The following is a 22,026-nucleotide window of genomic DNA, read 5'->3' as shown; positions in this document are numbered from 1 at the left end:
GTCGGTTCTCGCGAACGCTCTTGAGGGTCCCTGGGGGCTTTTCGAAAAGATACGACCATGCCTATGCCTAACCTCAGCACCAGTTGACGACGATCTCCTGCCTTGACGACTAAACCATCTTGATTTCTTATACCACGTACACTGTTTCATCGTTTGATGTTGGTGAGTATACCACTGCCGTTATTCTTTCGATTTATGTAGCAACGAGATAGTCCACATCTCGATTATAGGGGCGCAATAAAAGTTGAATTATGTTTCTCTCAATGACGTCCCAGGGGTCCTTCCATGAGTGACTGTATTTGCAGTATAAGGTATAGTAGCTTGGGTACCTTAGTGAGTAATTTGCAGCGGTATGATATTGTCTTGGAGATCATATGTTCTTTACATATGACACTCTGGACAAAACGCTCAGTTAGGGGTATGAGTCCATCTTGGGGTCGAGTATAGCACAGGGGTAGAAATCTCATTCATAACATACTGCCCACGGTACTGTTGCAGCATTTCAGGATGCAGCTGTAGCCTATCAAAACGTGCAGGCCAAAAATTGATATGTGCAGCATGTGATGGCTGTGTCACATAAGCCGCGAATCAGATGGACGGTGGGGACGGAGTGACCAGTCTCGAGATATACTACTTACGCGTGAGCATGCCAACATGGTGCTTGAACACTGACAATCGAGGCGCATTTGGTGGGAAAGATGGAAAGAACATGATGAAGGTCAGTCTTGAAAGTCAGCTGCTAGGTATGGTGAGGTGAGGTGTCAAGCTACCTAGTACAGTACCTACCTACCTACCTCTAGTAGGTAGTCGATATACAGGTAACTAAGGTACTAACCATTCCCGGTTGGTACACGATACGTTTAATCCAAGGCTCCAGTTCTGATATTATTCAAAAGCTACAGATAACGCAAACCCATAAAGTATTGTAATAATTAACAAGGTCAGGTTTTGCTTGACCCGGCTGCCGTGTTGTACTGAGGCGGTGGCTGGATGATCGTTGCGCCATCACTTTGAAGGTCGACAGGGAATAAATGGTCCGGGGTATTGTTCCATGATTCTTTGTTTCACGCATAATGCAGATCCATAAAAGTCGACAGGTCTATGAGCCCAGAGCTTAGTAGAGGGTCTTCAACTATCCACGTCGGCAATGGATATCATAAGAGGCATCGAAAGACTTTCTTTCATGTTGAAACATGGTCAAGCTGAACGAAGTAAATACTACGAGGTACATTTAAGAACATAGGCCGGAGGATACCTAACGTCTATCAGCAGCCCCAGCCAGCCCCCTTTCCTCTTCCATCTGCCTGCAATTCTCTTTACGGTGCTGGAATTTCTTTTGGGAGGTCGGCTGTAAGCTTATTTGGGTGATCTAAACCCCGCCTTGTACTCATGACCGTAAAGTTAGTAGTGTTCCGTGCTGCGTGCTCAGATGTAGGCAACGCGGGGGCTAATGTACCGATACTTGTAGAAAGGAGCTTCACCGCTCTCACGACCACAGATATACAGTGTGCAACAAGCAGAGCGTCATCGTTACAGCATTATTACTCCGTACTGTTACACCAGATGGAGACTGTTTCATACCTAGCTATCTACTAGTATGCGCCCCGAGCCCGCACTGTCTCCCCACCCACATCACAAGTACCGTTACTTTTTAGGTAGTCGTTATCACTGGGCAGCGAGACGTGCTCTCGTGCCTGTGACAAAGAAACAATCGTAGGCACTTGACTGCACTTTACCAACGGTTTCCCCCAGCCCCGACTTCGCTGGCCAAGAGCTCGCTACTTACCTACTTTCTATCTTTTTTATACCCTCACTTTGTATTTCATCTGTCTTTCTTGTGCTTCGCCACCTTTTAACCTTTCGGCCGCCTCCTGAATAACATCACCCCATAGCCAAGAGATAAGCGAAGTTGCGCTGCTTGATCTAGGTAGCATATCGAGTCCCGTGCCTTCTTGTGCTCCGCCTCGGAACTTGAATACCGTACGTCCCAACAACTCAACTTTCAGCAAACTTCGATCTTATCAGCGCAAAGAGGAGGAACAATGGACGGAGAAGGAAACCAAAGTTGGCAAGGAAATAAGATGTCTCCGAATGGAGCGAGATCGAGTCCTGGGCTTCCCTCACAGAGACGTCACGATGGTAAGTCTCACCCCGTGGGTCAAACTGTCAAAACTTGTATGCTAACTTTTCTAGAATCTTGGGTAGAAGTAGCATCGCAACCCTCATCTTCTTCCCTGTCCAGCATCGGTGATGAGATTGTTACTACCGGCCTGCGCGTCGGGAACCCATATGTGCGCCGACGACGATTACAGCAATCAGCACGATCGCTCCCTCAACAGCAGACTGCTATTCATAATGTGAACGCGGCCGATTTGAGTAGCCAGGAGGAATATGACGAGAGCGATAGTGAAGATGATCACCTGCTTACCAGCTCGACCGAGAACGCTCAGCGGTCCGAGGAGGAGGCGGATGTGGATTCAGAGGCCGAGTCGGATGGTGATAACGTCACCGCGCTCGGACATGTGTCCGATCAACCTACAGAGCCTATCTTCCGACCTCAGCCAAACGCCTTCACTCATCCATCAACGCAACGAAGAGACTCGGCTCCAGCCATCCCAAGCGCTCCTCCTCCTCATCCTCATAATGGTCTTACACGGCCATCCTTCACCCAACGATCGCAGACACGGCCCCACCGTGCGGGCCCAAGCTTTATGTCCCCAGCTGTCCGTGAGGAGAACGACGCGGCCCTTCGTGCATCCCTCACTACTCTTCTCTCCTGCGCGCATGCTGCTAGGGGTCTGCCCAAGTCAAAGGATGAAGTAGAGGCCCAAAGGACCGCCAACGCAGGTGTAGGTCCCAGCAGCCAACCCATGGAACTCCGATTTGTACCGGAGTCAGAGCTGTCTGCGGAGCCGAGACGAGCCCAACGACCCGCGGGCCCATCTCCACCCCGCAAACGGGGCTCTCCCGCAAGATCCCCTTCGCGAACCTCTGAAAGAGGCAAGCACGGCTCCGGATCGCCGACGGCCCCACGGGCTACTAAGAAAAAGAAGGTTGCCCAGATGGAAGAGCCAACCAGCATCTCACCAACCCTTCTCACATGGGTTGTCAGCGCCGGAGTTGTCGTGCTTGTATCTGTGGTGGGGTTTGGTGCTGGCTATGTTATCGGTCGTGAGGTCGGCAAGCAAGAGGCGCTGGCTGCCAGCGTTGGAAGCGTCAACGAAACAGCATCCTGCGGTCAGGAAGTAATTCGATCTTCGGGCAGTGGACTTCGTAAACTTCGATGGGGTGCTGTCGGAAAGAGCATCGTTGCTTAGAAGACATGATTCTCTAAGTGTCTTCTGTCGTTTCGATGATAAGTCCAGACGATATATCACGAGGGTTGCGAGATTTGTTGGGAGTTGGAGTTTGTAAGACGGCCTTGACGGTTATAGTTGCGACATAGGTAACGCGGCGGACCTAACAAGACAACGTCCACGTTTATGTTACCTGACGGCTCACTATATGTAGGCGGATTTCGAGCATTGATGCAATTTGCGTGCATTTATGGGGATACATGAAGAATTTGGCATGCCTTTTACTCACTCACATATTTTATTGCCTGGCGAGTCTGTGTTTGCTCTTGGTAGATACTCTGATACTCTGATTACAGGCGTCGGTAATATTCCCCTCATGATTTTCACGATTCATAGTTTAGGGCACAGGAATAAAAAAAAATAGTTATACACATGCTCTTTTGAATCATAAGTCGGACTCCCCAGGAAGAGCCTCGACTGTATACAGCACAGTATTGTTGACCACCATATAGTCAGAATTTGTCGGTCAAACCCGCCGTCTTGTTGGCCTCGTGGACAGTCCAACTAGTTCACGATAACAGAAATATGTACGGGCGTCTCATGGACTTCTCTTACAGCGATAAGAACAGGCTCAGTGACAGACGAGGTTGGCCTTTAAGGCGCAACAACCCCTATCAAACTGATAGTTCACTATTGTACTGACAATGCCCTGACATGGCAGTCATTTCACGTCTTCTGAATTGAGCATTTTTTTGACACTTATGAGACTTGTGGTTTCGCAACTGGCATCGGGGGATGCCGTGTGGTCTGTAACACTATCGACAGAGAAAAATGCCAAAAGATCCTCAAACCCGCTGTTATCCTCAGATGCCGGTCCTTCTCACAGCCCTCGCCCGGGTCGTAAACGTCAGTTCGGCGCCGGCCGGGACGGATAGGCCCCCGGTGACTGGGACTATTCTTGACCGTTCCGTCTCGCGAATACGGAAGGGAGTCGGGCGGCGTTTTACGTCTTCATACAAGATGAGCCCCGCGAGCGTCAGCCCATCTTAAGCGGGGCATCATAGGCGATGGTTTCTGTGATCGGGGTGATCCGGGGCTGGGAACAAACATGATATGTTTTTTTAATTGTTAATTGCGGCGACTTCAGGGGTAGCTTCTGGATATTTGATAGCATTTCCGGTGGTATTGTAGTCTCGAAATTTGTAAAACAAACGTTTACTATCACAACAGTCTTAGAAGTGGCCCTTGAATTGAGCAACCTTTTTAAATCAATGGTCATCTGTACTTCCAATTGAGGTCATGAAACATGCAGTACTTTGTGAGCTCTTCCAAAAAAATGAATCGTATTCTACTGTTGCAAGAATTCCATCAACCATTAGGTAGCAGGTCAACATGTGAATACTGATAAATCCCTTGATCCGTATTTTATCATCCTGGACACGTCAAAAGCCATTGACCAATAAACAATATGGTCTTATTCATCGAGGACCCTGAAAATGATTCGAGAATCGTCACATTAATAGCCGGTTAGTTCACGGCTGATCAAGAGTCAGGTTCTTATTCGGACCATAGCAATGAAGCCAATCAGAAACTCCGTGATCCAACTCATCGGACCATTTTAAGAGTTCAGTCTTTCAACAAGGGGCAGAGAAGTAAGGGCCGCAAGGTGAGGTGAATTATGAACACTAGCTAGTAGGGAGAAAATAATATTTTCTACATCGAAACCTCACGTGACAATGGTGTTTGACCGTTGTTACCTTAAGCTCTATTGTCGAAAGGAGGATAAAAATACAGATTGGGGACTTAAACTCACTAGATCTGACCTCTGGTCAAATCCATTATCCTTGGCACAGCCTGCGATCAGTTGTACTAACCTAGGGGCATCTACAGAATGTACATACATATTAGGCACTACGTAAGCAATCAATGCAAACAAAGAAATACTTCTATTGGCGGGCAGATAAGAATGCGAAAAAGGAGGGATGGAGGGGCTCAAGATCTGGCACCACAAAGTGTATGCGAATACGAATCCGCATCCCTGAACCAATCATATCACACCCTTTCGTGGCGGGACGGCATGACGCCCCATTATTTTCAGGAACCGTCCACATCGGGTTCCGTTTTACAGGGCAGCAGGAGTGCTGTAAACTGTGAACCACACAGGGGGCGAGGCAATTCTACGGGCTTAATCTCGACAGAGCGCAGGCGGTGTACCGTGCTGTTGGCTGTTTTTGCTCGGCAGGTGTGTGGGGTCTCTTCTACCTGCTAAGACACCCCGGTCCGAAAAAAAGACGTCGGGGTCTGTCGCAATTACATATCAGTTAATCTCCTTCGCCATCATTCCCTTTCATTTTCCTGTCAGTCTCTACTTTCTACAGACTCGCCATTGGGAATTCTTGTGCTTCCTGGCGCCGTGGATAATACTTTCTTCTTCTTTACTTCTTTTCAGTGATTCCATCCTTCGAAACGGAACGAAAACCCTAGTATTCTCCTACAAAACCCAATCATGGGTCTCCTCCAAGAACTTGCGAGCCACCCGCTCGCGCAACAATATCAGGAGCTTCCTCTGGCCCAGCAGATTGGAATTGGCTTCGGAGCATTCATAGTTCTCTCTGTCGTCCTCAATGTACTCAACCAGGTACTCTTCAAGAACCGCAATGAACCACCCCTGGTCTTCCACTGGTTCCCCTTCGTTGGAAGCACTATCACATACGGAATGGACCCCCCTAAGTTCTTCAGGGAGAACCGCGCCAAGGTACGTTTAACAAGCCCAAAAAATCCAGGATTGGAGACGAATCTCGAACGGACGCACAAGGTGCCAGAAAACCTGCATGACCAAACGCTGACTATGCGCTAGCATGGCGATGTCTTCACCTTTATCCTCCTTGGAAAGAAAACCACTGTCGCTGTTGGCCCCACTGGAAACGACTTCATCCTCAACGGAAAGCTCAAGGATGTCTCTGCCGAGGAGATTTACACGGTTCTCACTACTCCTGTCTTCGGCAAGGATGTCGTGTACGATTGCCCCAATGCCAAACTCATGGAGCAGAAGAAGGTTAGAGACGACAATCCGATCCTTGTGTAGCAAACATGCTGATAGAAGTGCCTCTAGTTCATGAAAATCGCCCTCACGACCGAAGCCTTCCGATCATATGTGCCAATTATCTCCGGAGAGGTTCGCGATTACTTCAAGAAGAGCCCCGATTTCAAGGGCAAGTCCGGTATTGTCGACATTCCCAAGAAAATGGCCGAGATCACCATCTTCACTGCCTCCCATGCCCTCCAGGGCAGCGTCATTCGTAACAAGTTTGACGAGTCTCTGGCCGCTCTCTACCATGATCTCGATATGGGTTTCACTCCCATTAACTTTATGCTTCACTGGGCTCCTCTCCCCTGGAACCGCAAGCGCGACCACGCTCAGCGCACTGTTGCCAAGATTTATATGGACACCATTAAGGAGCGACGTGCTAAGGACAACGACGACACCGAGCACGATATGATGAAGCATCTCATGAACTCTACTTACAAGAACGGCACCCCTGTCCCTGATCATGAGGTCGCCCACATGATGATTGCTCTCCTCATGGCTGGCCAGCACTCTTCTTCTTCTACCAGCTCTTGGATCATGCTCCGCCTCGCTCAGTACCCTCACATCATGGAGGAGCTGTACCAAGAGCAGGTCAGAGAACTCGGTGCTGATTTGCCTCCCTTGACTTACGACGACCTTGCCAAGCTGCCCCTCAACCAGGCCATTATCAAGGAGACTCTCCGCCTTCACGCTCCTATCCACTCTATCATGCGCGCCGTCAAGTCTCCCATGCCTGTCCCTGGAACCAAGTACACCATCCCGACCTCGCACACTCTTCTCGCCGCTCCTGGTGTCAGCGCTACTGACTCGGCCTACTTCCCCAACCCCGATGAGTGGGATCCTCACCGATGGGAGGTCGACTCTCCCAACTTCCCTAGAATGGCTACCCGTGGCGATGACGAAGAGAAGATCGACTATGGCTACGGTCTTGTCAGCAAGGGTTCCGCCTCTCCTTACCTGCCCTTTGGTGCTGGTCGCCACCGCTGCATTGGCGAGCACTTTGCTAACGCCCAGCTTCAGACAATTGTTGCTGAGGTTGTGCGTGAGTTCAAGTTCCGTAATGTGGATGGCGGCAACACTCTAATCGACACCGACTACGCCTCGCTTTTCTCGCGACCCCTGGAGCCCGCCAACATTCACTGGGAAAGACGCCAGCAGTAGATTTGGCCCGAAAGAATGATGAGACAACACGAAATAAGTTGTATATATGCGGCAAACGCAATGGGCATGCTCGGGAGTTGAGTGTTTTGTAATGGCTGGGCTGGTTTTTCCAAAAAAGAAGTCAATGGTCATGCCATGCCAGCAAAGATCTGGCGATAGAATCTATAAATTTTTAATTAGCAACGATTAAATTATGAATCAATACAGTTTTCTGCATCCTTTCCCCTGACTGTGATGATCTGATGGCTAGGTGAGTCGATCTCATGGGGGCATACCAAGTCGGAAGTTGGCAATTGGACCCCACCAAGCTGAGCGCCATCAATGACGACTGTGCTGCTTTCATACCAGTAGGAGTCTGAGAGGTAGCTTTGTTATTTTGCGAGGAGACTGGCGACACGTCTTTCACCAGCATTATCATCAGCTCTGTTTCTGCTCTTTAATTATTTTTATAACGAAAATCCGACCTGTTTACATGGAAGCAACTGTTTATCAATACCACTTACATCAGAACTCTCGACCAAAGCCAGAGACCAGCACCTCATCCAGACATCATGAACGAGTCATATGGCCCTCTTGTCCGCCTATGGGGCATACGCCCTTCTAAACTTCCAGATGCAGGGGCACAACCAGGAGAGCTCAAGGTTCTTCTCTCCTCAATTATTCTCGAAGCCTTGCCTTTTCTGAACTCCGTCCCTTCCGAGATCCCTTCCGTGGAGCCTGCTACTGAACTCCAGTCCACAAGTGATCTCTGGAAACACAAGACAGTCAAAACATACGACGGATCTACCGCTTCTGTTCATGTATTCGAGCGTACTGTTGATGCTGAGACTCTTGGGGTTGTCGCTCAGAAGAACCCTGGGCTTGGGATACCACCTGATAAGGCGCAGTCAGAGCTTTGGGCGCTTCGACGGAGTACTCACGAAGCAAAGAAAGAGAAGGGCACGGCAGATTGGGATGAGTTTCTGAGATGTTTCAAGGAGAAGCATGGTGAGGCGGAGAAGACCTTTACGCCAAGCGTGGTGAGCTTCAAGCGACTACAGGAATGGGATTGCTCAGGCATTGAGATTCAGCTGAACGGCGAAACTTGGGTTGATTGGACACTGCGTCATGAAGAGTCTGTCCATGACCTTCCTGGGCCGTTGTCAAAGCGTGTCTTTCCTGTCCTACAAGCCACAGCTGCTGTTCGTGGACGCAAGGAGTTCCTTGTTGTTCAAATCGCGATCCGGGCCGGTGACGACGCAACAAACGTGTCCAAGCACGATGGCCCAATTCGGGCGGCTTACACAAGTGTTGAGAGGGTAAGAGAATTAGGCGATGGAAGCTTGGAATGGGTGATGGGGACAGCATCTGATGCGAAAGGCTTGGTGCCTATGTGGGCGCAGAAGCTAGGTCTTTCTGGGGCGATAGCTAAGGATGTCGGTATATTCATGGACTGGATTGGTAAGGAGAGATTGAAGGGGAAAGATGCTGAAGTTATTGGTGACCTTGAGTAATGAAGGCCATGGTGCGAAGGAGCTTGGGTAATACAGCTGTTGGCCCTGCACGCGCGAGTGCATTCATTATTGTAGCAGGAAACGAGCTATTCATCATTGTACGGCATTTGCATATGCTCAAATTGTAAATTCTTCGAGTCAAGATCGAATATGTGTAATTGCTTCGCTGGGCTACAGGGTCCCATTTGTCACAAACACACCTCAACGTTACCTTACAGAATGCGATGCTAAGTACATCCTATTACTTACTAACCTTACCTATCAGATGAAGTCGAAGATGATAGCTTTCGAGCTGTATAGGCACCTTGGGGCGAATCTTTAAGATTCCTCAGCAGGCAAGGTAAGATACGTGTTGTACGTGATTCAGAAGCTTCTCTTCCATGCCTCCTGTACCTTTCTCTGAACCTTCTCCAAAGCTCGCCCCTTCCTTCCTTCCTTCACTCTTCGATAATAAATTTGGAGCACTTTTACTTAGAAGGAAATACTCAATACCTACTAACCTACTAGGTACCTTAGGTACTAAGGCATTGGGCATTTTTCTACGCCTAGGTAAGTAGGTACCTGCCTTGGGGAAGGTAAGGTAGATGGGAAAGCCAAACAACCTAATAGTTAGAATCCCAGGGAGGCGTCACGTCTCCTGCCCTCTTTTCCCTTCTATCACCACCAGGCCATTTATATTCTGATGAGCATCCTTCATCGATACCTGTCTCGCTTCTCTTCAAAAAAAAAAAAAAAAAAAGGCAACCTATTTTGCTTTCGACATGAGCCAGAACCGCCACCGATCAGCTCCTAAGGGAACTGGTGCACCTCTGTCGCCCCCTTCGAGTCAATCCTCGGCCAACTTTGCTCCAGCGTTCACTGTATCGAAACCCTTCCCTGATGTTGCATATTCGTCTACTCAAACAACCCCAAACAGTCCAAAATGTGAAGAAAACCAACTCCTAAAACAAGCAGAGGCGCTCGCGAGTATGCATTTTGAACTCAACCTCCATACTGTCTTCTCGCTTGCCAGTCGACTCGAAAAAGAAGTCCAGCAGCTCGTTTTCCGCACCGCTGATGATCAAGAATTCAGACGCCAGAATGAAGAAAGAATGACGAAGATGATGATTGAGATCCAAACAGTCAAGGCTTACATGGCTCGCGTTGAGCATAACCGTGAGCCTGCGACACGAGCGGACATTGAGAGGTTACAGCAGGCCATGAGTGATACCGCGATGGAGTGGAACAACCAACTGGAGGACGCAAGAACGAAAATAGATGAGATATCAGGTCGAATGATTAACGCCTCGCGACATGCAGGTGTCAGGGGCAATGAGCCTCCGACAAGCCGATCTCTGCTTGGAATAGAAACACGAGCAATGCGAAAGGCAAAAACGGATATCGCCTCAAGTGCCCACCATCAGCAGAGTAAGTCAATCTGGCCCAGGACGTTGAGATTTCCAAACACTAACTTATGACGAAGCCCCTCCGAGCTCGTCGACTCTAGAGTCTCGCGTTAACGATGCAATCAACTCGACGAAGCGCTGGAACCGCGAACACAAGACCACAAAAATGAGAGAGAACCAGTTCATCATTAGCTACCTCAAGAAACAAGGGCAACGAGACCCGGTACTTGCCAAGCTATTGCTTCAAGCGATTCGCGAGCGCGCATCCAACACAAAGACAAGAACTAGCAGAGCAAAGAAACCAAGTCTCGAGGAAACTTGCCGCAATACATCGTGGCAAGATGTGATAGACTCAGCAACAGAAGTTCTTGTGGTCAATAAAACACGGACCCTTCAATTTTTGAAGCAAGCTTGAATGGACAGATCAAATAGAACATTGGTGTATTTTGACTGCAGCTTAGCGAATCACTGTCAAGAGGGAAAAAAAACATACTATGTACTCATGATTTCCATTTTCAACAATGAGGTAGGTGCCTGATACAGTCTGACAGTATATGGCCAGCGGGTAAAAGTGGACCTAGTCTATACCTACCTAGGTAGATGCGCTCTGCGCGGCTCCTCCATTTCAATTTCCCAACCGTCCCTACCTCAACTTTAATAAAAGGACATTTCGCATCATCTCAAGCATCGACTTAATCAGTGAGGTTCTGTACCCTTTCTCCCCCCTACGTCAGAGTCACAAGGATCGAATGCCATAGCTTATCCTCGCCTGGATTGAGTATCGTGAATACCTTAAGCTCTCCATTTGCAGCATGTCGACACCGACACCAAAGGATGGCCAACCACCCGCAAAACCTCGACTGAAGCTCAACGTTAGCCGGTCTTCGTCTTTCGTCGCCGATGCGAATGCGACGCCTTCAGTCTCGGTCCCGGCTGGGCCAGCTGCTCCGACTCCAACTCCGACGGAAGGTAGCCGCAAAGTGAAGCTCAAGATCGGAAAATCGCAACCCTCAACGCCTGCGGAACAACCCCCAGTGAAGACGAAAGCTGGCCGACAACCCAAGCCCACACAGAAACTCGTCGAGAGCAAAAAGCGCGCACACGACGAACTAGATGATGAGCTAGGCTCGGCGCATCCAACAACAAAAATAAAACTAAAGCCAACGAAGTCAGGGCTCACTCCAACGGTCGTGGTGAAGCCAAAGGGACGCGCACCAGTACATCCGCCAGGAGATGGCTATGACTCAGAGGCGAGTGATCGGGAGAAGGACCCATCGATAGAGGAACAGTTTGTCCTGAGGATGCTACCAGGAGAGCATTGTGACTATGTGCGCTCGTGCATGGAGAATGGCAGGATGGGTGTTCCTCGGAGCCAGGGAGGAGCAGACATACAACTCAAATTCTTTGAAGAGGATTCTCGAAGGGCGGTCGTGTCAGTAAAAGGCCAACCATTTGCTGCTGTTATGGTGGACCTGCCTACAGTCACAGAAGCGATGAAGACATGGGATCGCAAATCATTTCTCAAGTCTGCAGACATCTGCCAAATGCTTTTGGTTTACCAGAAAGTTTCCAACGAAGCTGAAGCAAGACAAACACCTCTACCAAGCATGATCGACCAACACTTCAAATGGCCACACGGCCTAACGCCGCCGATGCACGATTGTGTGAACCGGCGATTTGCCAAGACCATTAGTCGAAAGGAGATTGAGGATAAAGAAGCAGAAGTCGAACGCCTGCTCGCCGAGGATGCTAAAGCCGGCTCTACGCGCTGGGAATGGGTCGACGAGAGCAAAGACGAGGACGAGGACGGCGGAGACGAGGATGCCGAAGGCGATATGGATGATGATGGTATGGACTATTTCCAGAGCCAAGATGTATTCGGAGATGGCGACGATGACCTTGCAGCCGATCTGGAGGCCGCTTTCGGGGAAATGGGCGATGAAACTCCCGCTACCGGTATGGATGCTCCAACGCCAATGACAACCACGCAGGCCAATACCCCTGGGCCCCTCCAAGATAGCATTGAGTCGGATGAGTCGGAGGAAGTTTCGGATGACGATGATGACGACGACGACGATGAGGATCTGGACGAGGATGCTCGAGCCCAGCGCGACGAAGAAAAGGGCGTCAAGTCTTTCATTAACGACCTGAAGAACCAGCTTACCAGCAAGCAAGAAGAACTGGCCCGTACTACAAACAAGATCCTCCGGACTCGTATTGAGCAGACCATCAAGCAGCTCAGGGCAGAGATTGAGCTCAAGAACTCGTCTATCGGTATCGAGACAGATGACTGATGAGGGAGCAGAAACCAGTCCATGGTGTATATTAGTTGCCGGAAAGGCAGCTGGGTTTATGGTAGGTAGACGGCGTTTAAGGTGTAGCCCAAGATTTGGGCAAGCGATGATTTGATTCTGGATTTGGACCCTAAAAATACCACATTGACTATGGCTCAACCAACTGCTAGTAATGCTTTCATACCTCACAAGATGCCCGATTGTCTGCTTGCTCACTGATGTGAAACATTATCTTATACACCAGGATGAAGAAAGAACCCAAACACACTTGAACACCATCTTTGCAATACATTTTTATTGAGTAAAAGAGGAAAAATTGGTATCTCATTGCTACCCAGAATCAACGCCAGCCAACACCATCCTATGCTTGTGACATCAAGTACGTCTTACCGTTATCCTTATGCCCCTTTAGACTTTTCACACAAGAGAAAGCATTCAATGAAAGAGTGAAAATTTGTCTTTAGCTCACCAGTCGATCCCTGCCCAACCATACGTTCCATCGACGTTATGCCAGCCCCCATTTTCCATGCTATCCTCCCATCCCATCATCACGGCCAGCAGGCGGCACCCTGAGGCACTCACGGTGCAAACAATCTTATCACTCGACTCCGAGAGAACGGCCAGGTCCATCATATACGCTCGGCCGACGAGACTACGGAGTCGGAGCGTTTCTTCAGAAGGCGGTGCCATATGTCTGGCTTCTTCATTCACACCATCGACATTGACTCCTGCTGGTGCTTCAGCCGCATTATTCTTGCTTTCAACACCAAGATTCCAGAAAAGGGGAGCAAAGAAACCTCCCTCCCAACCAAACGTGTTTTCAACAAAGTTATTTAGTGAATGATGATTGCCACTTGCGCGGGCAATCGCACCCTTCGAAGCTAAACGAATTCGATCTTGGGAAAGGATGGTATGAGAAAACTCAGGCTCCTCATGAACTGTGGGGTCGTCCGAAGCCAGGAGAGTAATATGCCGGCGTTGCGTGTTATCTTCCATTCCTGTCATGTTGTAGTACTCGTCCACATAACGGGTGACTTGTTTAAGGTAGACATCAGCCGGGATATAGGTATCGCGATATTGAAATTCGAGTGGATGCTGATCACCATGACGAACGTGAAGCCCAACGATGGGTATATGCGTCATGAGACTACCCTCAGCGTTGGCTTTTGCTTGAATTGCAGTCACACGCTCGTCGACATAAGCCTGATCCTCATCACTCAAGATAAACAGATCCTCATATCCAATACGAGCCAGTTCGAAGAGATCCCGCAATCCATCCTCGGTTCCTGCAACTCGATGGTTTTGGGCCAGCAGCGCCGGGAATACCTCCTTAGCTGTCGCGGAGGAAACGACCAAGTGGCGAGCTTGGAAAGGACAAGGAACCATGTGGTGTCGAGGAGGAGGACGACAGTCAGGGACAGGAGGAGCTTCGAAAATCTCGGTCCAGGGTCCGTAGGCCCAGCGTTTATCCACAATGAAGAACTCACGGTCAAGTTGCTTTGCTAGTCCGTAGAAGGTCCACAGCATCATGAGTGTGTTGCCAAGGCCAGCATCTGAGGATTCCAAAACAAAGGTCATGGTGCTTTCGCACACCGGCTTGTGCTTCAGGTGCTTTTTATCCACGCCAACAAATTTGCCCTTATTTTTGGCACGAATGCTCTTGTAGGGCGCTAGAAGGCCTGATCTCTCAGCATCATACACGTCGATATAGTATTCATCTTTAGCATCATAGCTGATGATGGCCTTTTCGGTGATCGGGGCCTTGTGATGAATATCTCTTGCCCGGGAAGAAACCTCTCGACATTGACTGCCCATCTCTGCATACTGGTCCATAGTCAAGGGAAAGTCCCCGTTTGGTGGTATAAAGACGGTCCACTTCGAGCGACCTTTGATGTCGTTGATAAGAATGGGCGTGGGGAAATCTGGAAAGGCATCTTGGCCAACCATCTCAAACTCCTCTTGTGCAAAATAAGGCCAGACTGCCGCTGGAATTGCATCTGGATTCTGAAAAGCCAATGCCACAAGGTATGTGATCGAGAGCAGGATACCGAGAAGGAAAAGTCGTCGAAAGACTCGGCTCGGTCGAGCGACCAAGATCTGGCTCGAGGTCCTCTTTGGAGGTCGAGGTACCAGAGCTGGAAGTGCCGGAGAAGCAGGCGGTGAAAAGAATAGGTGGTTGAAATTGAAACGGGATGAAGTTGATGAAACAGGCCCACGATCTTGGGCGTTGTAAGAGCTAGCTCGGCGCAAGTTCAGTGCTGGCGGCACGACCAGCATCTTTGATTGAGTTGGACCAGACATCATGGAATTGTGTGAAAATGAAGGTATGTACGCGAGAGAATCAAGCAATATCAAAAATAAAGTTGCCAGTCGAGAACCCAAAGCTGTTACTATGGAATTGCGAATGTAACGATGAAGGATCCGGTGGACGACAAACCAGGTCGAAGAGAGCGGATTGGGCTGAAAGGAAGGCCTAAGACTGTATGCTTTGCTTTGCCAGTTAGTGTAACACAAGGGAAAATTGCCCGTATTTCTTTAATGGTGATCGCAAGTGCTCTCAAACGGACGTTTCAGTGGATGTTCTTCATCTGGCTTTAGTAGACCTAGATGAAAGCCGGCCGTTGAAGTCGCCCACCCAGTCACGAACAAGGCAGTGAAATATGTCCAAGATAAGTAGTAGAATCGAAACCTGAATGGGCGAGTAGCCAAATGTTCAGAATAGGACAGAAATAGAACGCAAGGTCAGGAAAGGAATGTGTAACGAATCGAATAAGAGCTCAAGTTGCGAGTGTAGACATCAAGCCTTGGACCTGCACTGCAAAGAACAAGAGAAGAAGAGAGATCCCCGTGGGGCACAAAGAAAGGGAAACAAGAGTTCTAGATTTTAGACGTTGAGGATATGAAATCCTTCGGATTATGGACTTGAAAAGAAGACGAAGACCGGATGGGGCTCGGCCCACGACAGGGAGTACCCTGGATGGGAAGCAAGTCCGAAGCAACACCTGCTGCGGGATGCTTCGAGCACGGATAAAACATCAGATTAGGGAGGCAATGTCCAAAAAGCATGGATAGGTACATATGTCAGGTATATTCCAACAGACGAGAGCTGTACACTTATTGAGGTCCAAATGTAACTAGAAGGACAAGGCATGGTTTGGTCAACGTTGCTCCAAATCTTATCACCTCCATACTCATCAAACTGTATAACCTCCCGTTCCTCGGACCGTTGAAAAGAGGAAGAAGCATCGCAAGCTAAGCTTAGTCCGACAGTCGTGTCGCACGCACTGCGTGGGGTTCTTCAAAGGCAGCGGACGAAGGAACGGCCAGGGTTTGACCATGATTTACCTCAGACTGATTACGCAGGCAGGGGCACAATATGCTGTGCACAAAAGTGCTTTCCGCCATGTCATCATAAAATTAACAGGAAACATATCGTGTTCCGGTTGCCGACGATCATCACATGGGCCGTCAGATTTTGCGCCGTTTAAGCTGGGAGCTGTTACAGATGCTTGGGAGACAGCCGACTGTGTGGCGGCGCTTCACGCAAGCATTGAGGGGAAGAAATGGTGATGGGCTTGCAGGTGGCCCATCAACCGCCAGACAAAAGCTGTCAACCGGTATGTGGTGGCTAACAGCCGAAACAGTTATGCCACTCTTCCTACGTGACACTCTAGCTCAAAGCACTTTCAGCCCTTTCATTCGCGGATTCTTCGGTCCTTGACAAACATTGTCACCAGCTAATAAGCTGCTCTTACGAGGTCCGAGAGCCTTCCACCCTAGTCCGCGCTTCTGCAAGGTACAGCTCCCTGCCCTGCCCGTCTTGACAGGGGTAGAAATAATGCCGGGGTTGCTCGGGTTTTCGCTAATTTCAGACCTGTTTCAGATTAAAGAGCTTCAACCGGCCAAAGCCAATGAGAAAGAGTTATCCTTGCCCCCATTCAGTTTCCAGCTGGTGATAACTTAAACGGCCACACGAAGTTAACCCAACCAAAAACAAGAACTAATCGAATATCTTGGGCTTAATGTTTCAACCATACTACAACAAGAAACAAAGAAGCTCCCCGATGTTTCGAAGACACATCCTTCATGGGGCTGAGTAAACCGATCATGTCAAATCAGGAACGGAAGCTGATAGAAACAATATGCCGTGCAAGCTACTGGAAGCTTCTTTCTCCTCGTGTTTTATGTTTGTATGAGAAACAATCTCGGGCCCTAGCACGAGGATTGTGTGAAGTTGAAGTCGTCTCACTCGATAGTCGTGCCACTTTAAAGCCTTGGGCACTAAATGATTCAATGCGATGTGCCTTATCGGGGTGCTTTGTTGTTCTAGTGACCTCGGGGCTCTAGAAGCCTGTGTCTCAATGCAACTTTGAAGCACATCGCATCCAAGTTAGTATCTTTGAGGGCTCTGATCACACACACAACCGTACACATCAACTTACATGTCACATATCTCTCTCATCGTTATTGAGGCCCAAATGTCAGAATTCCTTCATTCTTATCTCTGTCTCATGTTTTTTCGTTCCCCATCATTAACTACCTGTAACAGCCAAGTGCTGCATCTTGATGTTGCTGTCAAATCTCCCACTCTCAACTCATCACGGTATAAGTACATAACTAAGCTCTCTTCCCCAAAGAATAAAGTAAAACGAAGGTAACAATACCCTGCCAAAACGGTGGTTGCCCGCTTCCTGGCACAAAGAAAATTGTTCGCAAAACACAAACGGGCTCTTCGGTTCACTGTTTCTCACCAAGTCCCTAAAACAAACATAAAATGCGGCCGCTTGCGTGAGCCAAGGCGGAATGTCTTCTTGACCATTCCGTTTCCCTTTTCTCTCGCCCAGCGACAAAAGAAAGTGTAATCGGGTATAACGCAAATAAACCCCCTTTTCCCGCAAGAAACAATGCCAATTTCCTTAAACGCCTGTATGCTTAATAAGTCTCCGACCCGATTTACTCCAGAAAGGGGTCGATATGATGAATTCCTCGACTTTGTATCATCTTCTATGCCTCTGCCGGCATGTCTTTCCGCTCCTCGGGGGGGTTCGGCGTGGGAGTTCGTCGTAAAGGCTCAAAGTTGGGTTCTGCCAAGGAGTCCATCTTCTGTCCACCCGCCAAGCGTACGCTACCTCGCTTGCCACGTACCACCTGGCCTCTCTCAACCCTATCTTGTAGCATCTCGTCCAAAAGATTATTCATCTCGTCAACACCTCGGGTTCGCTTCTTTTCCACCTCCACTGGTTTCGCGCCGCTGGCTACGTCAGGATGGGCCTCTTGTTGAGGAGGCGGAGAACGAGGCTCAACAGTTGCTTCGGCTGTGTCGCGTGATCGTGCTGCACTTCTCAAAGCAGCCAACATTCTGTCCTTATCGTCAAGTCTTGCTCGAAGATCTGCTATCTCGGAGTCTTTTTCCCTCAAGGCAGCAGATACGCTGTGATCTTCTCCGACCATAATAGCTTTGTTTGGGGCCGCAAAACCCACGGATGCCCGACTAGAGCTCGCGCGACGTGCTTGAAGAAGGCGCTTTTCTAACGTCGCGATATATCGATTCTTGTCTGCGAGGTCGGCTTGTAGGGCACGATTCTGAGCCGTCAAGGAGGCTGTACCGTCACCGAATTCGCCAGCACTATCATCTTCAACGTCTCCAACTTCATCTCCGATCTTCTGTCCACCACTAGAACGACGCCCGATGGTCGAAGATGCCGATGTCATAGATAATGTACGTTCCATCAGTGGTTTACCACCCACAGAAGTGGCAACTGACGAGCGAATTGATGCTGGCAAAGATATCTGCGAGAACTGGGAAAACCGGGCATATTGTCCAAGAGAGCTTATTGACCCATTGGAATTGACACCGATGGACTTTGAACTGAGAATTAGGCGGTTCAGATGGTCGATTCGTTCCTTCAGGGCTGTCCGGGCGAGTTGCATTTCAAGAATTTGCTCCTCATGTCGCTCCGCAGCCTCAGCTTCTCTGGCCTTTTCTTCCTCTTCGTTGTGTATCTTTTCTTCCTCCACCACTTCCCCCTTGTTCTTTTTTGCCTGAGACTCAAGTTGCTGGCGCAATTCCGAGATTTCCATGCGATATCGCTCAAGCAGAACTCGAGCTCCGCCTTCGCCACCAGCTCCAAGAGCTTCCTCGGCCTTCTTCGCATGACTGACGATATTATTCTTGGCTCTCGAGGCAAATTTGAGGGTATTAATCGTTTCCAGGGTGTGGTTGTTGGCCAAGGCCGCGCTATTACCGGCTCCGATCTGTATCGTGCAAAGAATACTCACTAGAGAATTCCCAGATAAAGCTCCCTGCAGCAGCCGAGTGAGTTTGCTATCGCGATATGGAAGATGCTTCCCTTCCTTGTCTGTACCCTTTGCTTCTTTCTCCTTCCACTCCGAAAGTTTTGAAATAACCGTGCCCAGTGTGAGCAGACTCTTGTTTATATGAGCACCTTCTTGTCTACGTTCTTTAGATTCAGCGGCCTTCTCGGAGCCAGCCAGGTCGATTAAGCTGAGTGTTGATACTCGCACGCCACCAGGCAAAAGGCCAGACCGCTTACCCTCGCCCGCAGCTGAAACACCTGGTATTCTCTCCCGAGACTCCACAACAATTTGAACGACTGCATGGCTTCGTGAACTCCGAGCGTTGAACTGTGTGCTGGCGGTTCTTCGAGCTTGGTCACCTCGTGCAATGACTCGCAGCAGCTGTGTAGGGCTCTGGACAATCTCCTCCTTCAGCGGGGTAGCATACACACCGCGCTTGCTGTCTTCACGTAGCTTAATCTCTTCTTGCTGTGCACCCCCTCCAACGCCGTTCGCAATGGGCATACTTAATAAATCATGGATTTTTTCATTGTAAATCTCCAGATAGCTGACTCGCAGCAAAAATTCTCGTGATGGCGTTTCTCGGATGTATGAAAAGATATCGGTGATGGCAAGTGGAATCACGCCTGGGGATGAAGCGGTTCCTTGCATAGAAAATGTCTTTCCGGTTCCGGTCATACCGTACGCAAAGACAGTACCATGGTAACCCTCCATAACCCGTCGGACTAGTCGTTTCGCAATATGGTCGTATACTCTGGAGTTATTGTCATGTGTCGTGAAAACATTGTCTAAGATGTCAGTCTAGGCGGGACTTCATTGGCTTGGGTACATACCATAGTAATGGTCACCACCATCCTTCCCTCTGAATGAGATGAGCGACTTGCGCCCATCGACCATCCACTCGCCCTCGGGGCTCCCGTTGTTTCCGTTAGCGTCTGGCCGAACCCTGACACTTACAACAACATTCCCCTTGCCATCATGTTTGGATGCTCGCTTGTCATTTGAAGCATCAGGTTTCTGGCCCGATCCTTCCGCGGGGTCATCATATGTCGTGGCTGATGTCGAATATGAATCTTGTGCTGAAGAACTACGACTTTGAGGTGGTGACGCAACACTGATCAAGCCGTCTGACATGCGTACACTCGTAATCGACTTTCCTTCCCCGCTACCGTTAAGGAAGCTTGGTGTGCTCGAACTCATTGTGCTGTACATGGATTCCTTCGAGGCTTTTGAGGGCTTCCTTGTCGATCGGGGCTTGTCTACGGCCCTTGGACTAGGCGGAACGCCGCTGCTTGAGCGTGTGTCTCCCCTGGGCGGTTGTGGGAAAGAGTTGATGCTGACACTCTTGCGGAGAGTCTTTCCGGGACCATTAACACCAGAGCCAGTCCTTGGCTGTGGGAGGGCGGCTGACGGTGCTGGGCCTGGGGGGGCCAGGCTCATTGTGGATGGCGTTCGAAGACCGGATCGCGGTGTTCCTGGGGCTGATCTGATCGAGGCTGTGGGCGAGGGGATATTTCCTGTACTCTTGCGCGTCTTGCTCACTGGCAGGGCCGGCAGTGCCATATTGGGAGGCCCAACTGAAGGCCGAGACGGGCGCGGCAACGTTGTCGTCATTGTAATTTGAGATTGAATGTGCAACAATAAAAAAGCAATACAAGGATTCGAATGCGCGCAGACTCGAAATCGGAGGCCTGGTGCAGTGGCTTTTTAGGCGTTCTGAAAGGCCGGTCGGTCCATTAACAAAGTGAACTGGAAGGAGAGGTCGGACGGCTTCGCTCGATTAATGTCACCCTCGAAGGTTTGAGCGTCGAAAGTAATATCAGAAGAATGTCGCAGAACGTGTGGATTCTAGTCCTTCGTAAGGATGGCCTAGTTTGGTTGATCAAGGGAGTAATAGATCGGTGGAACGCGGGAAGCTGCGCGCAATCGGATGTATGTCTCTCAAAAGTGGTATCGACTTGGCTGTGTATTGTCAGTGACTTGAGAAGGGACGACGCAGTAGCGCATAACAGTGTAGAGATTCTAGCTCCAGCCAGCACAATGAAAGAAAGGGATCGATATTGGAAAGAAGCAATTTTCAAAATAGAATAAAACCACCAGCAACGTACTCGGCCGTTGAATTCTTTGAGGGGAGGATTGAAATGGAAAGGGGGTGGCATATGAGAGTGTTCCAGGTGCTGTCTTCGAAGTAGCAACGCAACAGGAGCAGAAGTGAACCCTTACCCTTGATAAAAAGCAAACCACAGAGAGCAAGGACAAGCAAGGCTAACGTTAGTGTACCTCGACTAGCGCGGCGGGTAGCCTTGGTTGAGCACGGTGACGATGCCAGCCTCTGACCTCTTGCGTTGCAATAATCGAGACCGGGAAAAGACACAGACCAAGTCCGGAACAAAGCGGGCAGTCGACTGCGAGCTGGAGACCGTGGACCGAGTCTTGATTCAAGAGCTAGCAGACAGTATTGGTCGCGGAAGCGAGTGATAAATAGAGTCTGGCGTCGATGGTCGCAGCTGAGAAGAACAAGGACAAAAGGAGGATCGGTTTCAGCAATATTGTGTATGCATGACACAGACACATACAGCTGAGATTACCGTGTGAGGTGCCGTGTTTGCCTTGCCCAGACCAGTGTTGATGTGGGGAGAAAAGAATTGAAAGAAGCCGTCGAGGTCAGTCGAGTTTGGGGTGGAGGTCAATGGCTAGACAACTGGGATGGAGGTTCTAATGCAGTCCCACCACAAGCGCGGCGCAAGCACGGAGAAGAAAGTGAGGGAATGAGTGGCGTGACGTATAGAATAAAGACAAGGGAGATTCTTGGTGAAGGGTTATCAGACAAGAGCAATAAGAAAAGACACATATGACTCCCACAGAATGGAAATGGAGAGAGTAAAGTATACCCCGATCCAGACAATGACGAACGCGGTAGAAAGATGGATGAGAAGCCTACCTCAATGTGCCTGGGCTGAAAACGGCCCGCTTGAGCGCCTGAAGCACTTG

The 22,026-nt window shown here is 49.5% G+C and overlaps 7 protein-coding genes across 7 annotated transcripts; 5 read left to right on the top strand and 2 right to left on the bottom strand.

The window, feature by feature from the left end:
- Positions 1 to 2,081: 2,081 nt before the first annotated feature.
- Positions 2,082 to 3,317, top strand: FMAN_00927 (uncharacterized protein; the record flags this gene model as incomplete). Its single annotated transcript, XM_041829008.1, has 2 exons — positions 2,082 to 2,139; positions 2,194 to 3,317. The coding sequence occupies 2 exons, from the start codon at positions 2,082 to 2,084 to the stop codon at positions 3,315 to 3,317; spliced, it is 1,182 nt and encodes a 393-aa protein (XP_041676260.1).
- Positions 3,318 to 5,802: 2,485 nt separating this feature from the next.
- On the top strand, positions 5,803 to 7,545 carry FMAN_00926 (putative cytochrome P450 51 (eburicol 14 alpha-demethylase); the record flags this gene model as incomplete). Its single annotated transcript, XM_041828997.1, has 3 exons — positions 5,803 to 6,051; positions 6,154 to 6,351; positions 6,409 to 7,545. 3 exons carry the CDS (start codon positions 5,803 to 5,805, stop codon positions 7,543 to 7,545), a joined length of 1,584 nt encoding a protein of 527 aa, XP_041676259.1.
- Positions 7,546 to 8,096: 551 nt separating this feature from the next.
- FMAN_00925 (uncharacterized protein) lies at positions 8,097 to 9,038 on the top strand (the record flags this gene model as incomplete). The annotated part of the gene is made up of 1 exon (XM_041828986.1): positions 8,097 to 9,038. One exon carries the CDS (start codon positions 8,097 to 8,099, stop codon positions 9,036 to 9,038), a length of 942 nt encoding a protein of 313 aa, XP_041676258.1.
- A 761-nt stretch (positions 9,039 to 9,799) lies between these two features.
- Positions 9,800 to 10,838, top strand: FMAN_00924 (uncharacterized protein; the record flags this gene model as incomplete). The annotated part of the gene is made up of 2 exons (XM_041828975.1): positions 9,800 to 10,445; positions 10,501 to 10,838. 2 exons carry the CDS (start codon positions 9,800 to 9,802, stop codon positions 10,836 to 10,838), a joined length of 984 nt encoding a protein of 327 aa, XP_041676257.1.
- A 397-nt stretch (positions 10,839 to 11,235) lies between these two features.
- Positions 11,236 to 12,717, top strand: FMAN_00923 (uncharacterized protein; the record flags this gene model as incomplete). The annotated part of the gene is made up of 1 exon (XM_041828964.1): positions 11,236 to 12,717. One exon carries the CDS (start codon positions 11,236 to 11,238, stop codon positions 12,715 to 12,717), a length of 1,482 nt encoding a protein of 493 aa, XP_041676256.1.
- A 465-nt stretch (positions 12,718 to 13,182) lies between these two features.
- FMAN_00922 (uncharacterized protein) lies at positions 13,183 to 15,018 on the bottom strand (the record flags this gene model as incomplete). The annotated part of the gene is made up of 1 exon (XM_041828953.1): positions 13,183 to 15,018. The coding sequence occupies one exon, from the start codon at positions 15,016 to 15,018 to the stop codon at positions 13,183 to 13,185; it is 1,836 nt and encodes a 611-aa protein (XP_041676255.1).
- Positions 15,019 to 17,721: 2,703 nt separating this feature from the next.
- Positions 17,722 to 20,598, bottom strand: FMAN_00921 (uncharacterized protein; the record flags this gene model as incomplete). Its single annotated transcript, XM_041828941.1, has 2 exons — positions 17,722 to 19,823; positions 19,869 to 20,598. 2 exons carry the CDS (start codon positions 20,596 to 20,598, stop codon positions 17,722 to 17,724), a joined length of 2,832 nt encoding a protein of 943 aa, XP_041676254.1.
- Between the last annotated feature and the right edge of the window lie 1,428 nt (positions 20,599 to 22,026).

Source organism: Fusarium mangiferae, assembly GCF_900044065.1.
Source record: "Fusarium mangiferae strain MRC7560 genome assembly, contig: FMAN_scaffold001, whole genome shotgun sequence".
Classification (NCBI taxonomy): Eukaryota; Fungi; Ascomycota; class Sordariomycetes; order Hypocreales; family Nectriaceae; genus Fusarium; species Fusarium mangiferae.
The sequence above is the reverse complement of the archived record's forward strand: the minus strand, read 5'-3'. Positions and strand labels throughout refer to the sequence as shown.